Source organism: Varanus komodoensis, unplaced genomic scaffold, assembly GCF_004798865.1.
Source record: "Varanus komodoensis strain SLA01 unplaced genomic scaffold, ASM479886v1 scaffold3, whole genome shotgun sequence".
NCBI lineage: Eukaryota > Metazoa > Chordata > Lepidosauria > Squamata > Varanidae > Varanus > Varanus komodoensis.
In genome coordinates, this window is record NW_025335761.1 from 43,548,127 (window position 1) to 43,569,124 (window position 20,998).

A 20,998-nucleotide genomic window follows, 5' to 3' on the forward strand; every position below is an offset into this window, starting at 1 on the left:
AGTTAAAAGACCAAAACACCTTAGAAACAGTTAAAATATACAATAGAAATACTGAAAGAATAAATACAGTACAATGGAAAACAACAAAAAATGCACATAAAAATCTAGAACTAGTTTTCTATTACATACTCTTGACACTAAACAGAACCACTTGGTGACTGTAGTGATCTTGTGTGTGATTTGCCAGGTTGTTGCTAGTTTCAATTCATCTTACAGTTTGGATAATGTATTTCCAGAAAAGAAGAAAATCCATCATTTTTTTAATATAGTGAGAATGGAGTTCTATTCAAGAATCAAGGATCAAAGATCAGTACTATCTTCTTTCATGGTATCAAAGTGTTGATATGTTTGTATCAGGAATTATGATTCAGGTATCCCTCAAAGCCACTCCTTCCACTGAACAGTTGGGCATACTGAGTCGAGGTCCCAGCTCCAAAAGACACAGCTAACTTAATGTCACCTTCCTGGGGTCTGTCATGACACCAGCAACAGCCACCAGTCTTCCATTACAGAAGTGGCTGTTCAGTTCTCTTCCCATTGTGGCAGCAGTGGTTCCAGTGCCCACCCATTGTGTGATGGGGTAATTTGTATCATAACATTCTCAAGTAAGTGGTTGGAGTATCAATCAGTTTAAGATGGATCCATATACTGTATTGCTCATGCAGCAAATTTTCTAAAAAAAAGGCCTATGTTTTTTGGAATGCAAGTTTCCAGCCCACCGAATTACGAAAATATATACCTATGTATTTGAAAAAAAATACAGGAAGCATTTCTTATATATAACCTTTGACCTTCAGTGGGTGGGAATCTCTTGTCTTTTGCATGAATTTCTGGTCTGCCTTTTGCCATTCTCACTTTCATACTCATTCACAACAGCTGACACTCTGTCTCTCTGTATTGGCTTCTACTGACTAACCCACACCTCTTCTTACCCAACCATAACTTTTGTCATGAAAAAAAACATGTCCAAGTAAGACTGCATTCACAATGGTGGGTTATGTAACTTCGAGAAAGACAAATAAACCTGCACAAATGTATATATTTCTTGGCAAATACTTTGAGAATTTGCTTTTTAATGTAAAATATAAACTCTGCTTTGTTTGTGGTATTTGTGTTCAGCTTAAGATGGAAAGCACACACTTGCCTTCTACCCCAGTGAAGTTATTATTTTCAAAAGTGACTAGGGCCCACTGTGATTTGTCCTTTGGTTCAAATCACATTCCACCTTGAACTTCAGTGAGTCAATTTAGGTCAATCATTAGGTCCCTTTAGGTCATCATTATATCTTTGTCAAGCCTACCTTGTGCAACAGTTGTGAGACTAAAAGGGAGAAATGGTGTACTTTTTGAAAGACAATCTTAACTGTCCTGAATGCTAGGGCCCTCTTCTAGTGGATTCTAGAGGCTATCTTGCAAGTAAACCATGGTTAGTATAACAGGAAAGATAGGAAAGAAAAGATCAGAATTGGCATCCCAAGGAATGGTTTGAGCATCTGGTGTTACTTTATAAGGCAGTGAGTTGGACTAATTGATCAACTGGGAACAACCAAGCTCTGCAAAGTCAAAACAATACTCTGAAGTGAAATTGGAGGGTGGGGAAAAGAAAGACACTGTGCTAAAGCTGCTCTTGGTTGGTACTGTAGGTAAACATAACAATATGCTGAATTATAGTTTAGTGTTGGAAAATTGTTGAGCAGTACTTCTGCAAACTTGTGTACTGTTTCTGGATTTTAACGTCTTGTTCAGGAGCAACAGATCAAAGTTCTTATTTGGATTACAGATAGCATTCGCTTTAAATGGGAAGAAAAGTGCAGTGGTTTTTCTAAGGAAAAAAACCCTTTCTGGAGGAATACTTTCTGTTCCTCCCAAGTTGTTAAAACCCAGAAGCACTATTATTATTATGTATTACATTTCTATAATGCCCATAGCCAAAGGTCTCTGGACAGTTTACAAAAGGCACAGCACAGCACTCAGACATAGGAAATCTAGGAAACCCCATGTTGGTCCCTGAGCTGTTGTTTGTTCAGGGCTGTTAGTACATCCAGTAGACTGCAATGTGTTGTTCTTGTTTGCGTACAGATTTAGATTCTAGAATCTAAGATACGGAAACCACAGAACAGATGGGATAGTATGTGATTATGAGGTTAGCTATAATGGGCAGGGATGGGGAATCAGTTTTTGTTCAACTTTGACTCCCATTGGTCTCAACCAGCATGGGCAATAATTATGGATTATGAAAACTAGTCTAGCAACACTTAGGAGGCTACTGCTTCCCCACAGTTTCAGTAGACCATGGAAATAGTCTCTCTTTGAATCTGGGGAGAACCAATGCCATTTGATTTTCAAAGCAAAGTGGGAAAAGTCAGCAATAGTTAAGTTGATCTAGAAATATCTATATTTGAAGGGCAGAGTACAAAGGTATCAAATAAAATGTATCAAATACATTATTCTATTGCTTGCAGGAAGAAAGTTTGAGGAAGAGGAAACTCCCAATTATAAGCTCAGTAGTCAAAGTGAAACGGTTTAGTAATGATGGAGAGGAGGAGGAAGAGGAGGAAGACTATGGACTGCGACTGGGAGGCATCTCCAGCAGTGTCTCTGTGCCTGCCAAACCTGAAAGAAGGTACCGCCAAAAGTTCTTAAAAACCACCATTTTTTATTTATAGTGTGAGTTCTGCAAAAGGTAAATATAGATATTCTGTGCTCTAAAAAAGAAACTGATGCTGAAAGGGTAAATTAAAAATATGAAGCACCTGCCTATCTAAAGGTGCTTCAAGTGGTACTGTAGTTAATCATAACATATATTTCAAGACCAATTTCTGTTGTGGAACTTAACCAGGAAAATGTATCAGAAGTATTATTTGGTTGCTATAATGTTGCTTGAATATGTAATGCGTGACTATTGTAGAAGTCCTGTTTTGAGCATGACTTTTGGAAATGATAAATGTAATTTAATGCATGACTTTTATGAATGTTTTAATGTTTGAACTTCTACATCTTAACAATAACTAGGAAGCTATGGTTAATGGCTTCCAAGCAAGCCAGAATATGAAGTCATAGTTTACAGTTGGCTTCTAAATCCTGGCTTGTTTGGAAGCCATTGGACATAGTTACAAGTTCTAATGTAATGGGAAGCTGTGGTTAACTGGCTGCTTGGGTACTTCCCTCATTTGTTCATGCAAAGGGAGGAATAAAGCAGGAGTGAAATTACTGAGTAAGGTTGCACAAAACCAGGATTTGGTTGCCATTATTTTTCCACAAAAGGAATGATTTTAAAGAAGCCTGTAGAGGATCAGGAGTCCAGTCATAAAGGCCTGTACTGCTACCACAGCAGAGGCTGAATTTTGAAGTTGTGGGTTGTATAGCACAGGGGTACGGTGTGTGTATGGTTGTCCTCCATGTGTAGATACATGCAATAGTTTCTGCGGGAGTCAGAGATTTGTGGTTCACAGAACAGTACTGATGATGGGACAAGTAGTAGCTATTGAGATAATAACACCCTCAAATTTCTAATCTGAGCCTCTTTATGGGCTTCAGCCAGGCTTTTGAAAATGAAACATCGCAGTGCTCCACACTTGCACATGTGTTGGGAGTGAAGGAGGCAGTTGTTCTTGGTGCATGTTTCAAGGCCAGGGTGGCACAGACTCTTCAGATAAGGGCATTGAAGCCTGGGAAGGGAGGCCTGCAGAAACAGAGATGGTGGAAGAGGGGGAGCTTATTTCAAGGCTGCCTTCTCTAGGTTTTCAAGCAGCATCTGGAAGTGCCGAGAGGGGACACGGGAGAGGAGCCAGAGGAACCTGGTTCAGACCTTGACCCCCTGACTCAGTGTCAGGAGAAAAGGGCTAGCCAACTACAGGGCCTGAGTACAGCTAGGAGACTGAGTTGTGGGGATCAGGTTACTCAAAAGGAATGTTCTTGGAAATAGTTTCTTATTTGGGTTCAGTAAACTGTTCTATGCATGCTCAGATCCTCTTTTTTGCTGGCTATAGCTTGCTGGATGTACATTAGAAAGAAAGAGCTTTTGCCAAAGAATTGCTCTATTGTTTGAAAGAGAGTTGCAGGGAAGCTAGCTCCTGGCATATGTATGGAGCAGAAAGAGAATATCTGCAGTCATCACTGAATTTCCTTGCTCATATCTGTGTATTTCATTCATTCCAGACCTTCATTGCCTCCTTCCAAGCAGGCCAATAAGAATTTGATATTGAAAGCTATTTCTGAAGCTCAGGAATCAGTTACAAAGACAACTAATTATGCAGCAGGTATATTACTTTTGGTTCAGTGGAAATACGTGACATTTAAGCTGTGATTGGAGGAGAAATGTTAAGAAACCTAAATTGCAACGTATTAAGGTTGTACCTATCAAGAAGTTGTATTTTATGACTGGTGGCTTGAATGGCATTGATACTTTTCTATCCTACTATGGTTGTTAATTGATTTAGCAATCTTAGAATGTTTGTGTTAATGGACATTACAATGGTTGCTGCGTTTACCTTGCATATGTTCAAGCTTTAGCATACTTCATATATCTGATGGTCTCTTGTCCATAAAAGCTTTTGCCATAATACATTTGTTCCTTCTTAATGTACTACAAGACTATTTTTGTTGAAAGAGACAAACATAGCTACTCCTCTGGAACTCAGTTTTGATTTGACAATTAAGATCTAGTCCCATGGATTAGTTTTTATTGCAATATCACAAGCATAGGTTTGTTACTAAACTGGTGCCAAACTGAGTAAGGCAGAAGTTTTACTTATATAGAAAAGTTCACACAACCCCTTTTGGGGAATATCCATACCACAGACTAAGAGAGCAATCCCATATGTGCTTACTTAATGAATTGCTGGGCTTGAAGCCTCAAGTTGGTTGAACACATGCTTTTCCCCAGAGAATTCCGAGATCCATAATTCTAGGAGGTAGCTAGCAATCTCCCGAGTTCCCATTTGGAACCAGTGGTTCACACAGCACTGTCAGGAAAGTACAATTTCTATTATTCTTTCAGGGAAACCATAATGATTAAACTGGTATAAATCTGGTCTAAGACTCCTTGTAGAATTCTGATTCTGGCAGGGTCTTCAGTGGCTGTGCCCCAGATAAGCAAGGGCTTAGAGAAGTACTGTCAACACTTCTTTCCCTGGAGGCTGTTACTGTGTTAGCAGTGAGTCTGAAGCCAGGTGTGAGCCTCAGTTCAACAGGATGGGTGATAATGTCTCTATTTACATTGGTATTATTGCCAGCTGCGTAAAGCACTGCGCCCCAGAAGACCAATTTCTTCCATCCTGACACATACAAATGAAAGCAGAAATGTGTAAACACCATAGAAAAACAAGTTAATGAAGAGCGACAAGAACTGCCACTGAAGTAGAAATTTGCCCCCACTATTTCTAATTTCAGTCATCAGGCTTTTGAACATTTTACTCTTTGCATTATTGTGTGTTTTTAAATGATAGGCTGTATTTTTTTTCTACTTATGTTTGAAACAGCCCATTCTGAGAAGGTCATGAAGTTTAGGGCTAATGAACAGTGGGAAAGGACAGGAATTCCAACGTGGTTTATGGGTGCAACCCACAACATTGAGGGATTTTAGACCTGAGTTCTTCAGAAACTGAACAGATGCTCAACAGTTTTTGTTTGTTTGGGAATCTGAAGAACAATTTGGCTCAGTTTTCTTAAATTCTGTGCCTTGACCTTATTAGGATATTAGTGCAAATGAGAGGCAATGGGCAGTATCCGCTGCTGGAGTCCAGCAGCTCCAAACACGTGGTGGCAGCGGGAGTGACTGCTAGTCCAAGGAGGAGTGAGCGCTTGCTTGTGTGCCCCAGGAAACTAGCTGCATCGTACCACTTGGAGGAGTAAGAGTATCGGTGAGCTTGGCTGACTTGCCCAGTTCCGGAAGCAGCACTTCTGGCTTGCTGCTTGTTCCTCTAGCCAGTGCTACCCTCCCACAGAGCTCTTGGTCATGTGTGCTTGTTCACTGGCAGCATGACCACTGCAGCAGCAGAAGCATACGTGTTCTCAGGTGTTCCCATTGAATCTGGTAAAGTGCACTTCCTAATAAATGTGCTTAGGATTGCGCTGTGGACGTGATGTTGCACCTCCAGACTTAAATGCAATTCAGAAACAATCAGAAATTCATCAGAAAGCAACTGCTGCTCTTTTGGCTCAGTTTGGAAGTTTTGGGGACAGCAGTTACTTCTGTGGTAAAGTGTTTTTTGCTTGTTGCTTAACACACTTGATGGTTTGTTTTGGTTTATTGACAGTCCCACCAAAGCAGACAGTTCCTGTGGCTCCCAGAACACGGACCTCCCATGAGGAAGCCCTTCTGGAAGCAATGCATGGCCAGAACCAACTGTCCAGGGTGAACTCCCAGGCACAGGAAGAAGAACCAAGGGAACAAACGCTGGGGAGAGTTTCAGGTATTAATGAAAGAGTAATCTCTTGAAGCAGGCAGTATGCTGATTAATCTGGTTTGTGGCAGCCATTCTGTGGGAGGACTCAGCTGCAGTCAAGAAATTAAAAGACGCTTGCTCCTGTGGAGGAAAGCTATGGCAAATCTAGACAGCGTACTAAAAAGCAGAGACATCACCCTGCTGACAAAAGTGCGTATAGATAAAGCTATGGTTTTCCCAGTTGCAATGTATGGCTGTGAAAGCTGGACTATAAGGAAGGCTGAGTGCCCAAGAATTGAGGCCTTTGAATTGTGGTGCTGGAGGAGACTCCTGTGAGTCCCTTGGACCGCAAGGCGATCAAACCGGTCAGTCCTAGAGGTGAACAGCCATGACTGCTCTTTAGATGGCCAGATCCTGAAGATGAAACTCAAATACTTTGGCCACCTAATGAGAAGGAAGGACTCAATGAAGAGCCTGATGCTGGGAACAATTGAGGGCAAAAGAAGAAGGGGACGGCAGAGGATGAGGTGGCTAGACAGAGTCACTGAAGCAGTCGGCGTGAGCTTAAGTGGACTCCGGGGGATGGTGGAGGACAGGAAGGCCTGGAGGAATGTTGTCCATGGGGTCGCGATGGGTCAGACACAACTTCACAGCTAGCAACAACAACAACATGGAGACAAAGCCCAATCATTTAAGGGTCTCATATTCTTGCATATTTCTTCTCCATTCCTTATGATGAGGAGAATGTAATCCCTGATCCATGTTGGACTGTATTGATTGGAATGCAGTCTGCATTTCCCACCCTCTAATTTAAAACACACATTATGTTTTAATATATTTGTTGTTTTATAGAAGCCTTATTTGTGATTGAAAACTGCCTTGAATACCATGTTCTTAGCGATGAGGATAAGTGAAAGTAACAGTACAATTTGAAGAAATACATACTCTTACTGAACAACAGAGTTGCCACATTGATTTTGACTTGAAAATCTAAGAACCTAAGAAAAGCCCTCTTGCATCTGATCGAAGACCCCACTAGTGTGGCTTTCCATTTGTCAAAGTCCTTGGCCAATGTTTTTGGGAAGCCTACCAGCAAGGCTTGACAGCATCTTCCCCCTCCTGAAACGGGTATTCAGTAGCAATACCTCCTGGAGTTGGAGGTGCCACTGAGCAGTCAAGACTAATAGCCATTGATTTGGCCTATCCTCTCTGAATTTGTCTAATTCCTTCTAAACTAATCACCTTAGTTTGTGTAGCTCACGTATTAGGTAAAAGTACCTAGGCCAATGAGGGTAGCAAGGCGACAGCTTAGATACTGGGAGTGCTTCTGGTACTAGGCAGAAATCAGAAGCAAAGTTAATATCGAAATAGGAAGATATCTACCAGGATGGCAATCATTACAAGAAAAGGCTGAAGCTGATTTTAAGAGAATTCCATGTCTCGTAGCAAAAACACTTGTTAAGCCTAGAATTGAGGGAAATTACTGTACATCTGATCCTTAACTTGAATTGAACTGGTGGAAAAGGTATTTCCATTTCATATTTCTTTAGGAACCCAGCAAAGGCAGCTTTTTTCCCGTCTCCAGATTGATCCAAGCATTGAGGAGCCATTGCAAAAGCCACAAGGTTAGCTGTGATTATTCTTGTTTTTATTTCAGCCCCAAAGTTAGATTTCTATGTTTTAACAACAATTTCATTCTTTCTGACCCTCTGTCAAATACCTTATTCTAATTCTCCAGGGTTTCCTAGAAGGCCATGACTCTGTTCCCTTTCCCTCCACCACTGATCATTTGGTAGTTTCCTGTGCATTCTCTTCTGCCTATTTCCTAAAGGCTGAAATGCCTCTCCTAAAAATAATGAAAACCATTATTTATGATGCTTTATATTTATATTGCACCTTTTTTTCTTTTATGAGGAACCCAAGGCAGCTTACATAATCCTCTTTCAGTCTGTTTTATCATTGCAACAACGGTGTCAGATAGGTTAGGCTGAGAGTGAGTGAATGGCTCAAAGTCACCCATAGAGCAAGTGGGGACTAGAACCAGGATCTCCCATGTCTCCAGTCCAGCACTCGAATTCCATGCCACACTGGCAGCAAGAGCTTTGAGGAAAATATGCTGATATGGGGTGGGTGCCCTCACTCTTTTTTCCCCTTGGCTTCACTGGCCACTGGACTGCAGACCCCAAGAGCATCTTCAAAATGGGATTTGACCTATGGGCTGCAAGAGGTTCTGCACTCCAGCTGGGCTTCCTAAGGCTGGAAAAGCATACACGAACCAGATACACAGTGATGCTAGCGTGAGGCCACCTTCACTTCCATGGCTTTTCATGCACTGCAGTCTGTGCTGCAGGGAAAAGCTGGCCACTTGGAGCCTAACTCAGGCAGAATCTTTGGCCATGTTCTCCCTCATGAAATACCCTCACTCCATTTGGGGGCATTTATCAAAGTCATCCTAACACTTCTGACATTTCTTCCAATTTAGATTATTATGACTTGGAGTCAGTGGTTCACACAGACACCAGATCCTTCATCCTAAAGAAGCCCAAGCTATCCGAGGAAGTTATGGTGCCCCAGAACCTGGAAGTGGGGAACAGGACCACAGAAGCCTTGCAGGTTCTTTCAGGACGGCTGATTCAGACAAGGTAAGAAGTGATTCCTTGAAATTCAGTTAGCGGTTTAACAAGTCTGAGTTTCTTACCATGCACTGTGCAGACTTAGATCAGAATGATGAGCTTGGTCTTTAGGTCCATCACAGGGAAGCATTGATTTGTATGGTGTGGGCATTTTGCTTAGCTTTCAAAATGCCACAGGTCTTTCTCTAGAAGAGAGGGCCTTAGTGTCCCTGGATTGCTCATTATGTTCCAAAGTTATTCAGAACATGCTGGAATATAGCAAGAAATGAACTAATTGTGTGTCAAGTCTCCTTTGGGCCCAAATGAGAGTTCCAGAGAAGCAGCTGAGCATGTTTCTGTTTTGGATGTAGTCCAGTGATTTTCAGTCATTCTTAATGCAAAGATGCAAAAAAGATTACTTGGCTCAGAAGAGGCTGCCTAGTTGGCACCCTACATAGGCCACACACACTTCTAATCGCTCAGGACAGTGGCTTTCATTTGCTTTCATTTTTCCACAATGTAAAATGAATATTTTATTCTTTACTGTTATTTCTGTACCACATTTCTGGGTCCAAAAAGGCAGTTTGCAACAAATTCAAAACATATGACAAAAAGATCAAACAGAAAGCCTTTTGGGATGTTGGAAGCAAGGGAAAGTGAGGGGGAAAGTGTATTTCAATTATCAGAAGTTTGAGGGGAACATGGGTTCAGCCTCTGAAGTGCTTTGTTGTTGTTATGTGACATCAAATAATTGCTGACTTACAGTAACCGTATGGATGAGTGTCCTGTCCTTAGCAGTCCTGCTCCACTCTTGCAAATTCAAGGCTGTGGCTAACTTTATGGAATTGATCCATCTCATATTTGCTCTTCCCTTTCTTTTCTGCCTTCAACTTTCCCAAGCATTATTGGCTTCTCTACTGAGTCTTGCCTTCTAAAAAACTAGCCCCCAAATGAGTGACAACTTTCTGCTGATGGTCATGAATTGTGTGCAGTTGCACTATTACTGGCATTTCTCCCATGTTTTTTAGAGAGCAGCTTGTGCAGCCGGAGAAGCCTGCTAGTCCCAAGTTTATAGTCACTTTGGATGGAGTCCCCAGCCCTCCGGGGTATTTGTCTGATCAAGAAGAGGAGGAGCTGAGCCTTATGGAAGGAGTAAGGCCAGTTCCCTCCAAAGCAACAGGCAGCAAAGGATTAAGAAGCCTCCGCATGCAGCAGATGCACATTATATCCAGACAGCTGGAAAGCACTGATGGTAATGCTCCCGTCCTCAGGGGATAAGCTCCTTTTGTTAGTGGGATTGTGAAGCATCTTTGTTTTCATGGTTTTCTTTGGGCCACTCAGGCTCAACAAGCAGCAGGAACACAGTGACTGAGCCACGAGCCAATTGCCATGGTGATTCTTTTTTTACAGACCTCTTAGGAAGAACATATGCCTGTCCATAATTAGCACAGGACCATGTCCCAGATGGGATGTATCATACTTAGTTTTATGGCAATGGGCATATTCAGTGGCTTTCAAACTGTGATCTTGGAAGCCTGTGTGATTTTCCAGTAGCTCTTCAGGGGCTGAAACAGAAACATCAAAGGCAGCAGCGCGCAAACTTTTTGGCCCCAAGGGGAGGTTAAACATGTACTTGAGCACCTGTTTATGACTCACCAGATGTGACCTTCCCTCTTGCGCATACATACATATACATACATTCTTACATGACTAACAAATCCCCCCAAACCATGGAACCAAATGCTGCTTCCTGAAATGTCCTCTGGGAAGTAGGTCCTTTGTGTTTTAATTCTTAGAGCATCCTCTGAGAAGCAGGCTCTCACAGTGCTGGTTCGTTGGGCATCCTCTGGGAAATAGGGCACTGCTAGGGCTGATTTATAGCATGTTCTAAGCAGCAGCGGCAGGGGCAGTGCGTGAAGTGGTAATTTCATCTGTGAATGTCAAGGGCGCCACAAATAACATGCTGGGGGCTACACGTGGACTTCATGCTGAAGAGACCTGACTGAACCCATGAAGAGGGGACAATTAACATTATTCCCCTCCCCTGCCTTCTGTCATCTCTAGCATCAGAAAGAGCTATGAGCTATCGTCTTTCCAGCTGCCCAAAAGAGGGGCCCCAGTCATGGATGAAGTTGTGAAGAGGTAGAGTGGAAAGAGGCTATCTCTTTGTCACACACATTTAAAGAGCAGTTGTTGGAGTGCCTTACCTTTTTCCATCACCACTGTATTTCTTAAACATCTTCTTAGCATATTTAGTTATTTTAATATAAGCTGCCTTGAGGGTCTGCTGTCTAGAAAAGTGGGATATCATTTTTTTAAATAAAGGAAGAATCACCCCATCACTTGGACAGGCACATGCTTTTCAGCACAGAAGATCCTAAGTTGTACCTCTGGCATCTTCAGTTACTGCCTGAAACTCTGGAAGGTATTGCCAATCAGTGGGTCATCTTGCATGACCAAAATAAGCCACCATGGGGCATGATTTCCATGACTATTGGTGGGCTGCAGCTTGTTGTGTCCTCTAAACACATGGCGTGTTGGAGGGGAAAACAACCCTCCAAAAACTACAGGCTCTTGCAGCACTCTTGGAGGGTTACTTCTACTTCTGGCAAACCAGGCCACCTGGGTTGGAATGGCATAAGCCACATCCAAGTGGTGGGTATGAAATTGTACACAGCATACATGCTGGCTTAAAATACAGTGTCTTATGTTTATAACGTGAGCCAAGTCAGAGATGACAAAAGTGGTCCAGATGAACTAATAGTATTTATTTATTATATTTATATCTGACCTTTTTTCCTTTCAAAAAAAACCTCAAATGCACTTTCATACTCTCTTCCTCCTCTCAGTCTTATCCTCACAATAACAATGCTTTGAGGTGGGTTGGGCTGAGTGTGACTTGCCTAAAGTCACCCAGTTTGCTCCTGGACTGAATGGGGACTAGAACCCAGATCTCCTGAGTCCCATTTGCGCTCTTAACCACACTGGCTCTAACACAGTATAAGACACCAACCAATATTCCACATTTTGATACCTGTGTTTTCAGGCACAATATTCTTAAGGGTATAAGATTTTGATAGTCTGGCCATCAAACATGGCCACTGTGAAGTTGAATATTTTGGCAGGTTAACATTTTTGGTAGCTTGGATATTCGACTACCCTACAGGAAAGAAAATCTGATGAAGTGGGTTTTTCATTGCTACACCATCCTGACCTTCAGGCAAAATTATTTGGCCACCTTAGTCTAGGGCTCTGCAAAAAGGGTGGCTAAGGATCAGGTATACGGTGGAGGAACCATTTTGAATTTCTGTTTCAGATATCAAAATATCTTCATCTAGCCTTGGATTATGTTAGCTTTGATGTCGTTTGGAAAGTGAAATAAGGACATTGTGGTAAAAATGATGTTTCAGGTGCACACAGCACCATCTACAATTATGCAGACTTCCATCTTTTATATGTTATTGCAGCTCTTCCACATAACATTCCTTCCACCTTGATTTTGAATAAGGGGCGCCTATATATACTACTGCATTCTCAGTTCTCCACTGTTCCATTGTCTGTAAAGAATCCTTATGATGTCAAACATGTTGAATGTATGTGCGCCATTTAAAGCTGCCTCCTTGTTTTCTCTCTGCAGTGGAGATGGAGAGTGTGAGCATCCCACACAAAGTAGAGAAAGTACCTGAGCGCTGCAAGTATTGGCCTGCCTGCAAAAACGGTGATGAGTGTGCCTTCCATCATCCCACGCTGCCATGCAAGTCAGTTTCTCAGCGCAGCTCGGTTTACTTTGTCCTCCTGATCTTCAGGCACAGTGGTAACACTTGATGGTAGAAAGAGGTGTTGACCCAAGCTTCTGCTGCATGCCCCTGCCACAGAATGTGGCTGTGACCACGGCTACTGCCACTGGCTTCTTTGGCAAAAAGGGCTTGGGCAAATGCCTGAAGGAGGATGTATCTGTCACCGGGAACCTCCGTGCGCAGAGATGGTATATTTCTCGAAAGCAGGATGCTAGACTTGATGGTCATTTGGTGTGCTCATTGTGCAAGAAGCACCTGCAAGCAAGTTAGCCAAGGAGACAGTTCTGCTCCTGGCTCCCAAGTCTGTATTCTAATAGCTGTGGACTGACCACCACAGTGTATGACCAGCACACAGGCCGTAGTATAGGCAATGCTCATGTACCCCACAGAAAAACAAATTGCCAATAAAATTCTGGAGGTTGGTCATTACTTTCCATGCCAAGAAAAGCTGTCTCCTGTGACTGCATGCATGATGCAAGTTGAGCATATTTGTATGATTTCCTTTGTATCTTTTATTCTGCAGCCTTTATTACCAGGCGTGCTTGATTCTGGGTTTTAAGTCATGGACAGAGCGAAGGGCGTTACCAGGTTCTTGAGAGGAGAGTCTCTCCCACCTTGGAATTCCCTGCATTGCGAGGACAGTTCAGGGAAGAAGGGGGGCCTCTCACTTCACACTGGGCAATCAAAAGCTCTTGGTCGTTGGAAGAGCTTCATGGTTGTCAGTGGCCATCTGGCAACCATGTTTCTTGAAACATTGGGTGAAACAGCAATAATTATTTCTGCAGCACAGCCTGTGTTTATGGAGCTCAGCATAAACCCCCTTCCTCCCAGTCCTGTTCCAAGGTGCTTACAGTGTTATAATGTTTAGTTATAGAGGACAGTCAGAGAAAGGGAGAAAAGGAAATGGTGATAAGCGTAACAGGACATGGATACATGGATCAAATACAATTGCATATATTTAGACTTGATTTGGGCTTGGATAAGAACAAGGAGTTCAACCGAGGATTCTGTTGTGTCAGATTGATTGTGTCCTTGTATCTATAAAGACTCTGAACAGTGTGATGAAAATACACATGGAAACATCCGTTGTAGAGGTAAACATCTCATTGTAGAGATCCAGTCTGTCTTCGTACTGTGACAGGAGAGTAAGAGACACCATTAATGAATACTACAGTACCGTGAAATTTGTATCAGAGAGAGTTGAATAAACACTCTAGTTGATCTAGACTGCAGTTTTCCATTTCATGTTGCTGCTGCCCCCTTCACCAATTTCATGTTAATAATGTTACAAATGGTCCGGTTCCACTGTCCTTTCATACAGTATTTAATTTTTATCTGTACTGTACAAAACTGAATGAATGGGAATCACTACAGAGGGATAAGTGCTTTGTTTGTCATGGTAATGACTGATTTTTCCTATGGCTAGAGACTGAAAAAGGAGAGCTCTGTCCTAGATAAAAGGCAGGCTGAGGGAACCGGGCAAAATAACACTTGTTCATGTGATCTGTGCCTTGCCTTGGGCAGCGAGGGAATATAACCCATGTGCTACCTGCTCAAACACATTTGAGAAAAATCACATTAATTTGGCTTTTCTCTAATCAATTTATATACTGCATGCCTGAAGACATCAGTGGGTGTATGAACAATCCAGTGGCCTCGGAGACTTATTTTGGTGTTTTTGTGCCCATAGTGGGGGTTTATGGTGGTGGTGGGGATCTAGCTCGTTGATTTTTGACATGGCCACTACTTGTGGATGCATTTCTTGCTGCTTTGAACTCTCTAGGCATGTGAACATCTGTCCATTCACCATTTGAATATGGAAGACTAGATTTATTTTTTTAAAAAAAATCAGTATTGTCTTCCTTTACAATTCTAGCCTGTGAGCTCTAGCCTAGTGTTCAGTCCTAGGACAGATTGTAGGCATTATTTTACAGAGGGTGCAGTTTAGCAAGTTAACTAAGCAGGAATAATGTTCATTTTCCCTCTCTCCCAGGGCCTTTCCCAATTGCAAATTTGCTGACAAGTGCTTGTTCATCCATCCAAACTGTAAATATGATGCCAAGTGCGCCAAGCCAGACTGCCCATATACTCATGCCAGTCGACGGACCCCACTCCCACCTGCTAAACCAGGTAAAGATTTTTTTGCTGTGCCAGGTGTTGTAAGTTGGTCCCTCCCTCTTTCCTTCCCATTATCAAACTCTAGACAGCCTTTTGAAGTGCAGTTCTTTTATTGAAACACAACAGATTACAGAACAGTATGAGCTCTTAAAAGCCTTCTAACAAAGTTGAGGGAGATACTTCTGCTCATGTAAACAGTTGAATCCAAACTGGAAGCTTTCCCTCTGTCTTTCCCTTTGGTAGAGCTTTTGACTCCACCTCAGGATGGCTCTTGCAGCTTGAGGGCAAAATGGTGAGAATGGCGAAGCCCCTCTGACCGCACAGCTCATTTCTCCCAGTACCTTCTTAACTGGTCGAGGATTGGGTCTCACATATGCTCCCCCTCCTGTCCTTAACAGCCTTCCATACCTTGGGGTTGTGATACTATACAAGCCACAACACCAAGGTTATTAAGTGTTCTTCAACAACTCTTAATCCTTCAACAACTGTAAAAAAGAATACTCCAGGCCAGCAACTCAGCAAGCCAGTATGTAACAAACAGGGCAAAATGTATAGGGGAAAATCACGTTGCAGCTGTGTGTGTTTTGAACATTGCAATGCCTAGATATCAACAGTACAGGATACATTTTTGTTCATTGTGCATAATTAAAAAGTTGGTGTCTGGTTCTCTCCTAGTGTGATGGGAGAAAGGGGGCACACCAGTTTTCTAGTCCCAGCCTTCTCCCATGAGGGCCTAGAATTGACAACAGCTGCAGGCGGGAGTGATAGGAAGGTCCTCTTTCTCCATTTGCTCAGTTTATGAGGGAACCATAGACTAGCTGCTTCCAGATCCTCCTTGGAGGATGCAAAATGTCCATTTTCCTCATGCATTTTCCACTTCATGCTTCTTTTTTATGCCTGCTTTGAGTCACTCTTCTATTTTACATGTTTAACATGAGAGGAAGCTGCTTTTTGACCAAAGCTATACAAGTAGCTAGAACTTTCAGTTAGCTGCCATGCCTTTCTGGAGCAAACAGAGCTTTCATTTTGAATGACTCCTTTTAAATTTCTACTCTACCTTCTTTGTATTCTAGAAGAAGTGACAGTGTGCTTAAGTTTCTCACACTAGCCCATTCAGACACTGAAACCTTCTTAACTACAGTGAGGTTGCTTCCTTGCTTGCCTAAGATTGCCGTTAGCTGAATATTAGGAATTGCATCAGCAAGGAGTTGAAATAACATAGATATTGTTAAGACATGATGTTTTAAAAATTAAATATTCACTTCTGTGCTCGGTATCGCTTTATTCCAGTTGCTTTCACAGCTCCAGTTCCAGTCCCTCCAGCATCTTCCACCAGTCAGCTTTGCCGATTTTTTCCAGCATGTAAGAAAATGGAATGCCCTTTCTACCATCCCAAAGTAAGTACCATTTTTAATTTCTTCTGCAGAGGGATTTTGAAAAGTTGGGCTGAGGTCTAAACGCTGGCTACTAACAATTTTATTCTGGTCCTGAGGAATGATAATTGAGTAATTACTATTTCCTGCCATCAAGAGTGTCTTCTATGGAGCTGGAAGACTTAATACAAACAATGCATTTTGTTTGGAAGGAGGAGAAGAAAGAGCTAGACACAGAGGGATGCAAAGAGAGAGATGGCCTAGTACAAGAGAGGGAGGGAAAGCTTGTGCACATAGCCTCATGACGCACCTGAGACATATATTAGCAGCAGTGTACATGCAACAGTTCAAAAGGACAGAAAAGAGTGGGGTGCTTTGAGACAAGAGAGAGATGCTTGGGATGGTGAGAGCTGCATCGATAACAGGTAAGTGATAAGACAGGAAAGATCAGTCTCATGATTGGATATGTAGGTTCAAGGAATGATTCAAGAACAGACCAAGGATGTTTTGTGCATTTATTTTGAGAAAAAATGGGGAAAAGCTTAAATTGAGGAAACTAAGCTTAAATTGAGGAAATTCAGGTACTTGGATAGATTTGTATACATCTATACAAAAACAGATTAAGATTAGTCAGCTGCTAAGCCATACCCTAACATAATGATTGCCAAAATTGTTACTCTCAACTAGCTGTCTTATTTATTGGTTCATTTTGATTGTGAAGTTTCAAGTAAGACTCAGTTTTCTTACATTCCATTTTTATATTGTACCTTTTCTTTTAATGTAAATATAGGCTGCTTGTAAGATTTGCTGCACTTTCAAGTTCACAATTTTGGTTCATCCAGTCTCACTATCTCATGTGGTGGTGACTTGCATGTGTGAATGAACCACTAATTACACTATGAATAGGATTTTCATATGTAGGGCTGCCCTTAAAAACAATCTGGATGCTTCAATTGGTCCAGAATAGAGCTGCCAGGTTATTAACGGGAACCAGCAGATACCCCCATATCACACTGGTTGTATACTGTTTACACTGGCTGCCAGTTGAAGTCCAGACCCAATTTAAGGTGCCAGTAATGACCTATAAAGTTCTAAACTGCTTGGGTCCTGGATACCTGAAGTGCCTTTTTCCCCTATGCACCTGCCCATGCCTTGAGATCTGAGGCAGAGATCCTTCTCTAGGAGCACTCTTTGAGGGAAATTAGGAGGGTAGCTACCTGGAGAAGGGCCTATTTGGCGGTGGCACCCCAACTTTGGAACATGCTCCCTAGAGAGGTTCACCTGGTGCCGTCGCTTTGTTCTTTTTGGCGAAAGGTGAAAACCTTTTTGGTTTCCCAACATTTTAATATTTAATTGGTTTTATCTTTGATTTTATCATTAATGGTCAGGTGCAGTGTGCTGTTTGTATGTTGTTGTTTTCTGTTTTTTCCCCCTTCGTAAGCTGTCCAGAGATTGTAGTATTGGATGGCATATAAAAACTTTAAATTAATTAATTTTCATACTATGTCGAATGCAAGACTCAGTTCACCCATTAATCTGTAATTAATCAATTATACTGATATTCTTGTATTTTGGAACTGGTCATAGGAATTAAAATTAATCAAACACAGGAGCAGAAGCTTTCCCATCTGTGTTTAGATAATCAAAGTTATGTATTTGAAAAATGCTATTAAAAGCTTTTCATTATTCTAAAACATGGAAGTGACATTTACCACATGGATTAAATAGGCTAATTTGAACTCTCCTGCAGTAGCCTTTTCTGATTCATTTTATCTTCTTAGCATTGTAGGTTTAACACCCAGTGCACCAGAGCAGACTGCAGTTTCTACCATCCCGCTGTTTCTGTACCACCACGTCATGCCTTGAAATGGACCCGGACCCAAGCTAGGTAATGGATTTCTCTTATTCTGTTGAATTGTGTATGGTTATAAAAAAGGAAGATGCAATGAACAATCCAGTTGTTCGGTAAAAAATGGAAGAAACCTCTGTAACACTTTATTGCATGTTGAAAAGATGTAATTTTTCACACTTTTGCTGTATCTGATTTTGAACTTTTTCTGGCTTGGTGAATTTTAGGGCAGGATAATGTTCACATAACTTTTATAAGGTCATAACACTTGCTTATTTTCTGTTTTTTTTTCAGTGAATAATTTACATAATCTGTTCATTAAATTTCACCATTGTACTACAATGGATGTTGGCTGATGGAACAAGATGCTGATGGAATTACAGATGCCAGGCTTTGAATATATATTGTTTCTTAAAGGACGTTGATTGGATACTTGAAATAAGTAATTTTGAAACTTGTATATTTAATAACTTGTTTTGCATATTTTTTACTGTATAAAGTGTCTGTAGGGAAGACGATGTTGCTTTAATCTTAATTAAAATGTCAAGGCAAGGAAGTTGCATTGGCCTACTGTCTTTCCTCCCTTTGTCTGCAGTTTTGCAAAGTCATTTACAGACAACTCATCTCAAAACCAGAAGAGATTTTGTTAGGCATTGCAAAGAAATTATTTTTTTCCTTGGGAAATGGGTCTTAAATAACATTGCATGGCTTATATGTGCTTTTATGAAAGCATCCTCAGTATGAATCTACTCCTTTTTTTTTAAAGCTTCTCTTTTAAGGGAAGGAAAACATAAAATAAGGAAATGCTACCAGCTCACTCACATCTCAGATATGCAATTATGTTCGGCCTGGGGCTTGTCACTGCCAGATAGGTGGCCAACTAAGATATAAATGAAGGACACTATTTTTGAGATCAAGCTGGTGCAGATGCATAGCTGCAGAGAAGAGAGCAGCAGCCAGTACCTCCCACCCCCATCATTTTACCCTGAGAATAGCCATGCTACATCATACCCCAGTTCAGCACTCCATTCTTTTGGTGGCAAGAGAATGCCACCAGGATCTCTCAAGCAGGATGCGTACAAGTGTTCCACCTACCCAAGTTCCTCAGCAGCTGGTGCAAGCAGACATACACCTCTAATAACAGAGGTAGCACATAACCAACATGGCTAGTAGTCCTTTATTCTCCTCCATGAATTTATCCAGTTCCCCCTTAAGGCCACCTATTTCCTGTGGCAGTGAATTCCATAGTTTAACCATGCACTGTGGAAAGTACTTCTTATCTGTCCTGAACCACTTCCCCCCACCTTAGTTTAAATGAATACATAAAGGAGTATATTGGTCAGTACAAATATAAATGGATTTCCTGTTTAGTCAGAATTTGAGACAAGAATTTGAAGTTGGGCAATGCACTCTGGTTAAGTCACAAAATGGTTAATCTTAAGTACCGATAGCCAGTGTAGTGTAGTAGTTAAGAGTGTGGGTCTGGGACTCAGACAGCCTGAGTTTTAGTTCCTCTTCAGTCATGGAGCCGACTGGTGACTTTGGGCCAGTCACAGGACTCTCAGCCCAACCTACCTCACATATTTGCTGTTGTGGGGATAAGATTGAGAGCAGCAGGAGAATGATGTAAGCTGCTTTGTGTTCTTTAAATAAGAAAAAGGCAAGATATAAGTCTAAATCTAATTAATAATAATGCTGAGATATCCTTGAGACATGATAAGGTAGTAAAAGTGGAACAGGTTCCAGGACAGGGAGGAGCTGCTGGCAGAGAGCATGCAATCCTACAATCTTCTTTCTGTCTCTTAATTCCCATAGCGCATCTGTATTGGCAGGAATTTGGATGGCCAGTTTTAGAAATGAAAAAACCATAGTAAACCCATTGAAGTATTTGGAGAAAGAACTCTTCATGCTATGAATGCATAGGTAGAACCTATAATTTAAATAACAGAAAGTAATATTTTGGGGGGGTCCTTAGGATACAATGTAAAATATTATGCAGTAACATAAATGAAGTTTTTATTAAATCTTTTGTATCTTTTGGGGAACTACATTTTCACAAAAATATACAAAAGATAATATTCTGTACAGATATTTACATTAGATATCAGAAAACAGCTTCACATTTTAAACTTCGATTTCACAAATAATAGCCTTGAATTCTGAAGTTTAACACTTCAGGAAATTCCATTGAATTATTTTAAGGTTGCAGATAATATACTTAAAGGCCAGTTCATATCAGTATTTTTATTAAAAATAATTTATGTAATCCCCCCACTTAACTGATATTTTAAAATAGCAAACCATTGGATTGTTTGATCACAGGGATTAGCTCTTTATGATTAATTCCAAAAGGAATACACAACCTTCATTACAGTATCAAATTGACATACACCTTTGGGTAAGATAGATAGATATAAAGTAAGGATGATTGTCTGATAAACACTTCAGAGTAAAACATAGAGCTTCTAGAAAACAAATGGTTACACTCCTAAATTCAATGGAATACCATAAAACAGACAGATTGAAGGACATAATAAAATACTTCTTTAAAATTAGGAAAAATATGGTATTTCCAGCCAATGAAAGCTTCTTACTTAACAAAAACACTTCAGGGGTATTTAAAATAGAATATCCAATAATTACAATGGGATTGCTTTCAAACAGCAGGGAGTCATTCCTATTTCACTGAATAATCACTGGCTGTTTTGCTGAACTTTCAAAGTGAGAAGTCTGCATTCTTTTAGCTGTCAGTGGATTTTACAGCCATGGGGCAATGTTGAGCCCTTTGTGGCAGCAGCTTGCTTGCAATGGACCAGTATATATCATCACCCTGGTTAATTGGCAAAGTAGAAGATGAGGACATT

The 20,998-nt window shown here is 41.2% G+C and overlaps 1 protein-coding gene across 1 annotated transcript in view; it reads left to right on the forward strand.

Moving 5' to 3' along the window:
- The window catches only part of ZC3H14 (zinc finger CCCH-type containing 14), a 30,600-nt gene extending 11,906 nt beyond the window's left edge, over positions 1-18,694 (forward strand). Inside the window, exons 7-17 of the mRNA XM_044436399.1 lie at positions 2,462-2,622; positions 4,158-4,258; positions 6,257-6,412; positions 7,936-8,010; positions 8,868-9,027; positions 10,026-10,249; positions 12,635-12,755; positions 14,788-14,924; positions 16,203-16,309; positions 18,067-18,173; positions 18,429-18,694. Of these exons, the coding sequence (XP_044292334.1) occupies positions 2,462-2,622; positions 4,158-4,258; positions 6,257-6,412; positions 7,936-8,010; positions 8,868-9,027; positions 10,026-10,249; positions 12,635-12,755; positions 14,788-14,924; positions 16,203-16,309; positions 18,067-18,173; positions 18,429-18,435 (1,356 nt within the window). The 3' untranslated portion in view covers positions 18,436-18,694. The remainder of the gene's footprint in view (positions 1-2,461; positions 2,623-4,157; positions 4,259-6,256; positions 6,413-7,935; positions 8,011-8,867; positions 9,028-10,025; positions 10,250-12,634; positions 12,756-14,787; positions 14,925-16,202; positions 16,310-18,066; positions 18,174-18,428) is intronic.
- The last annotated feature ends 2,304 nt before the right edge of the window (positions 18,695-20,998 follow it).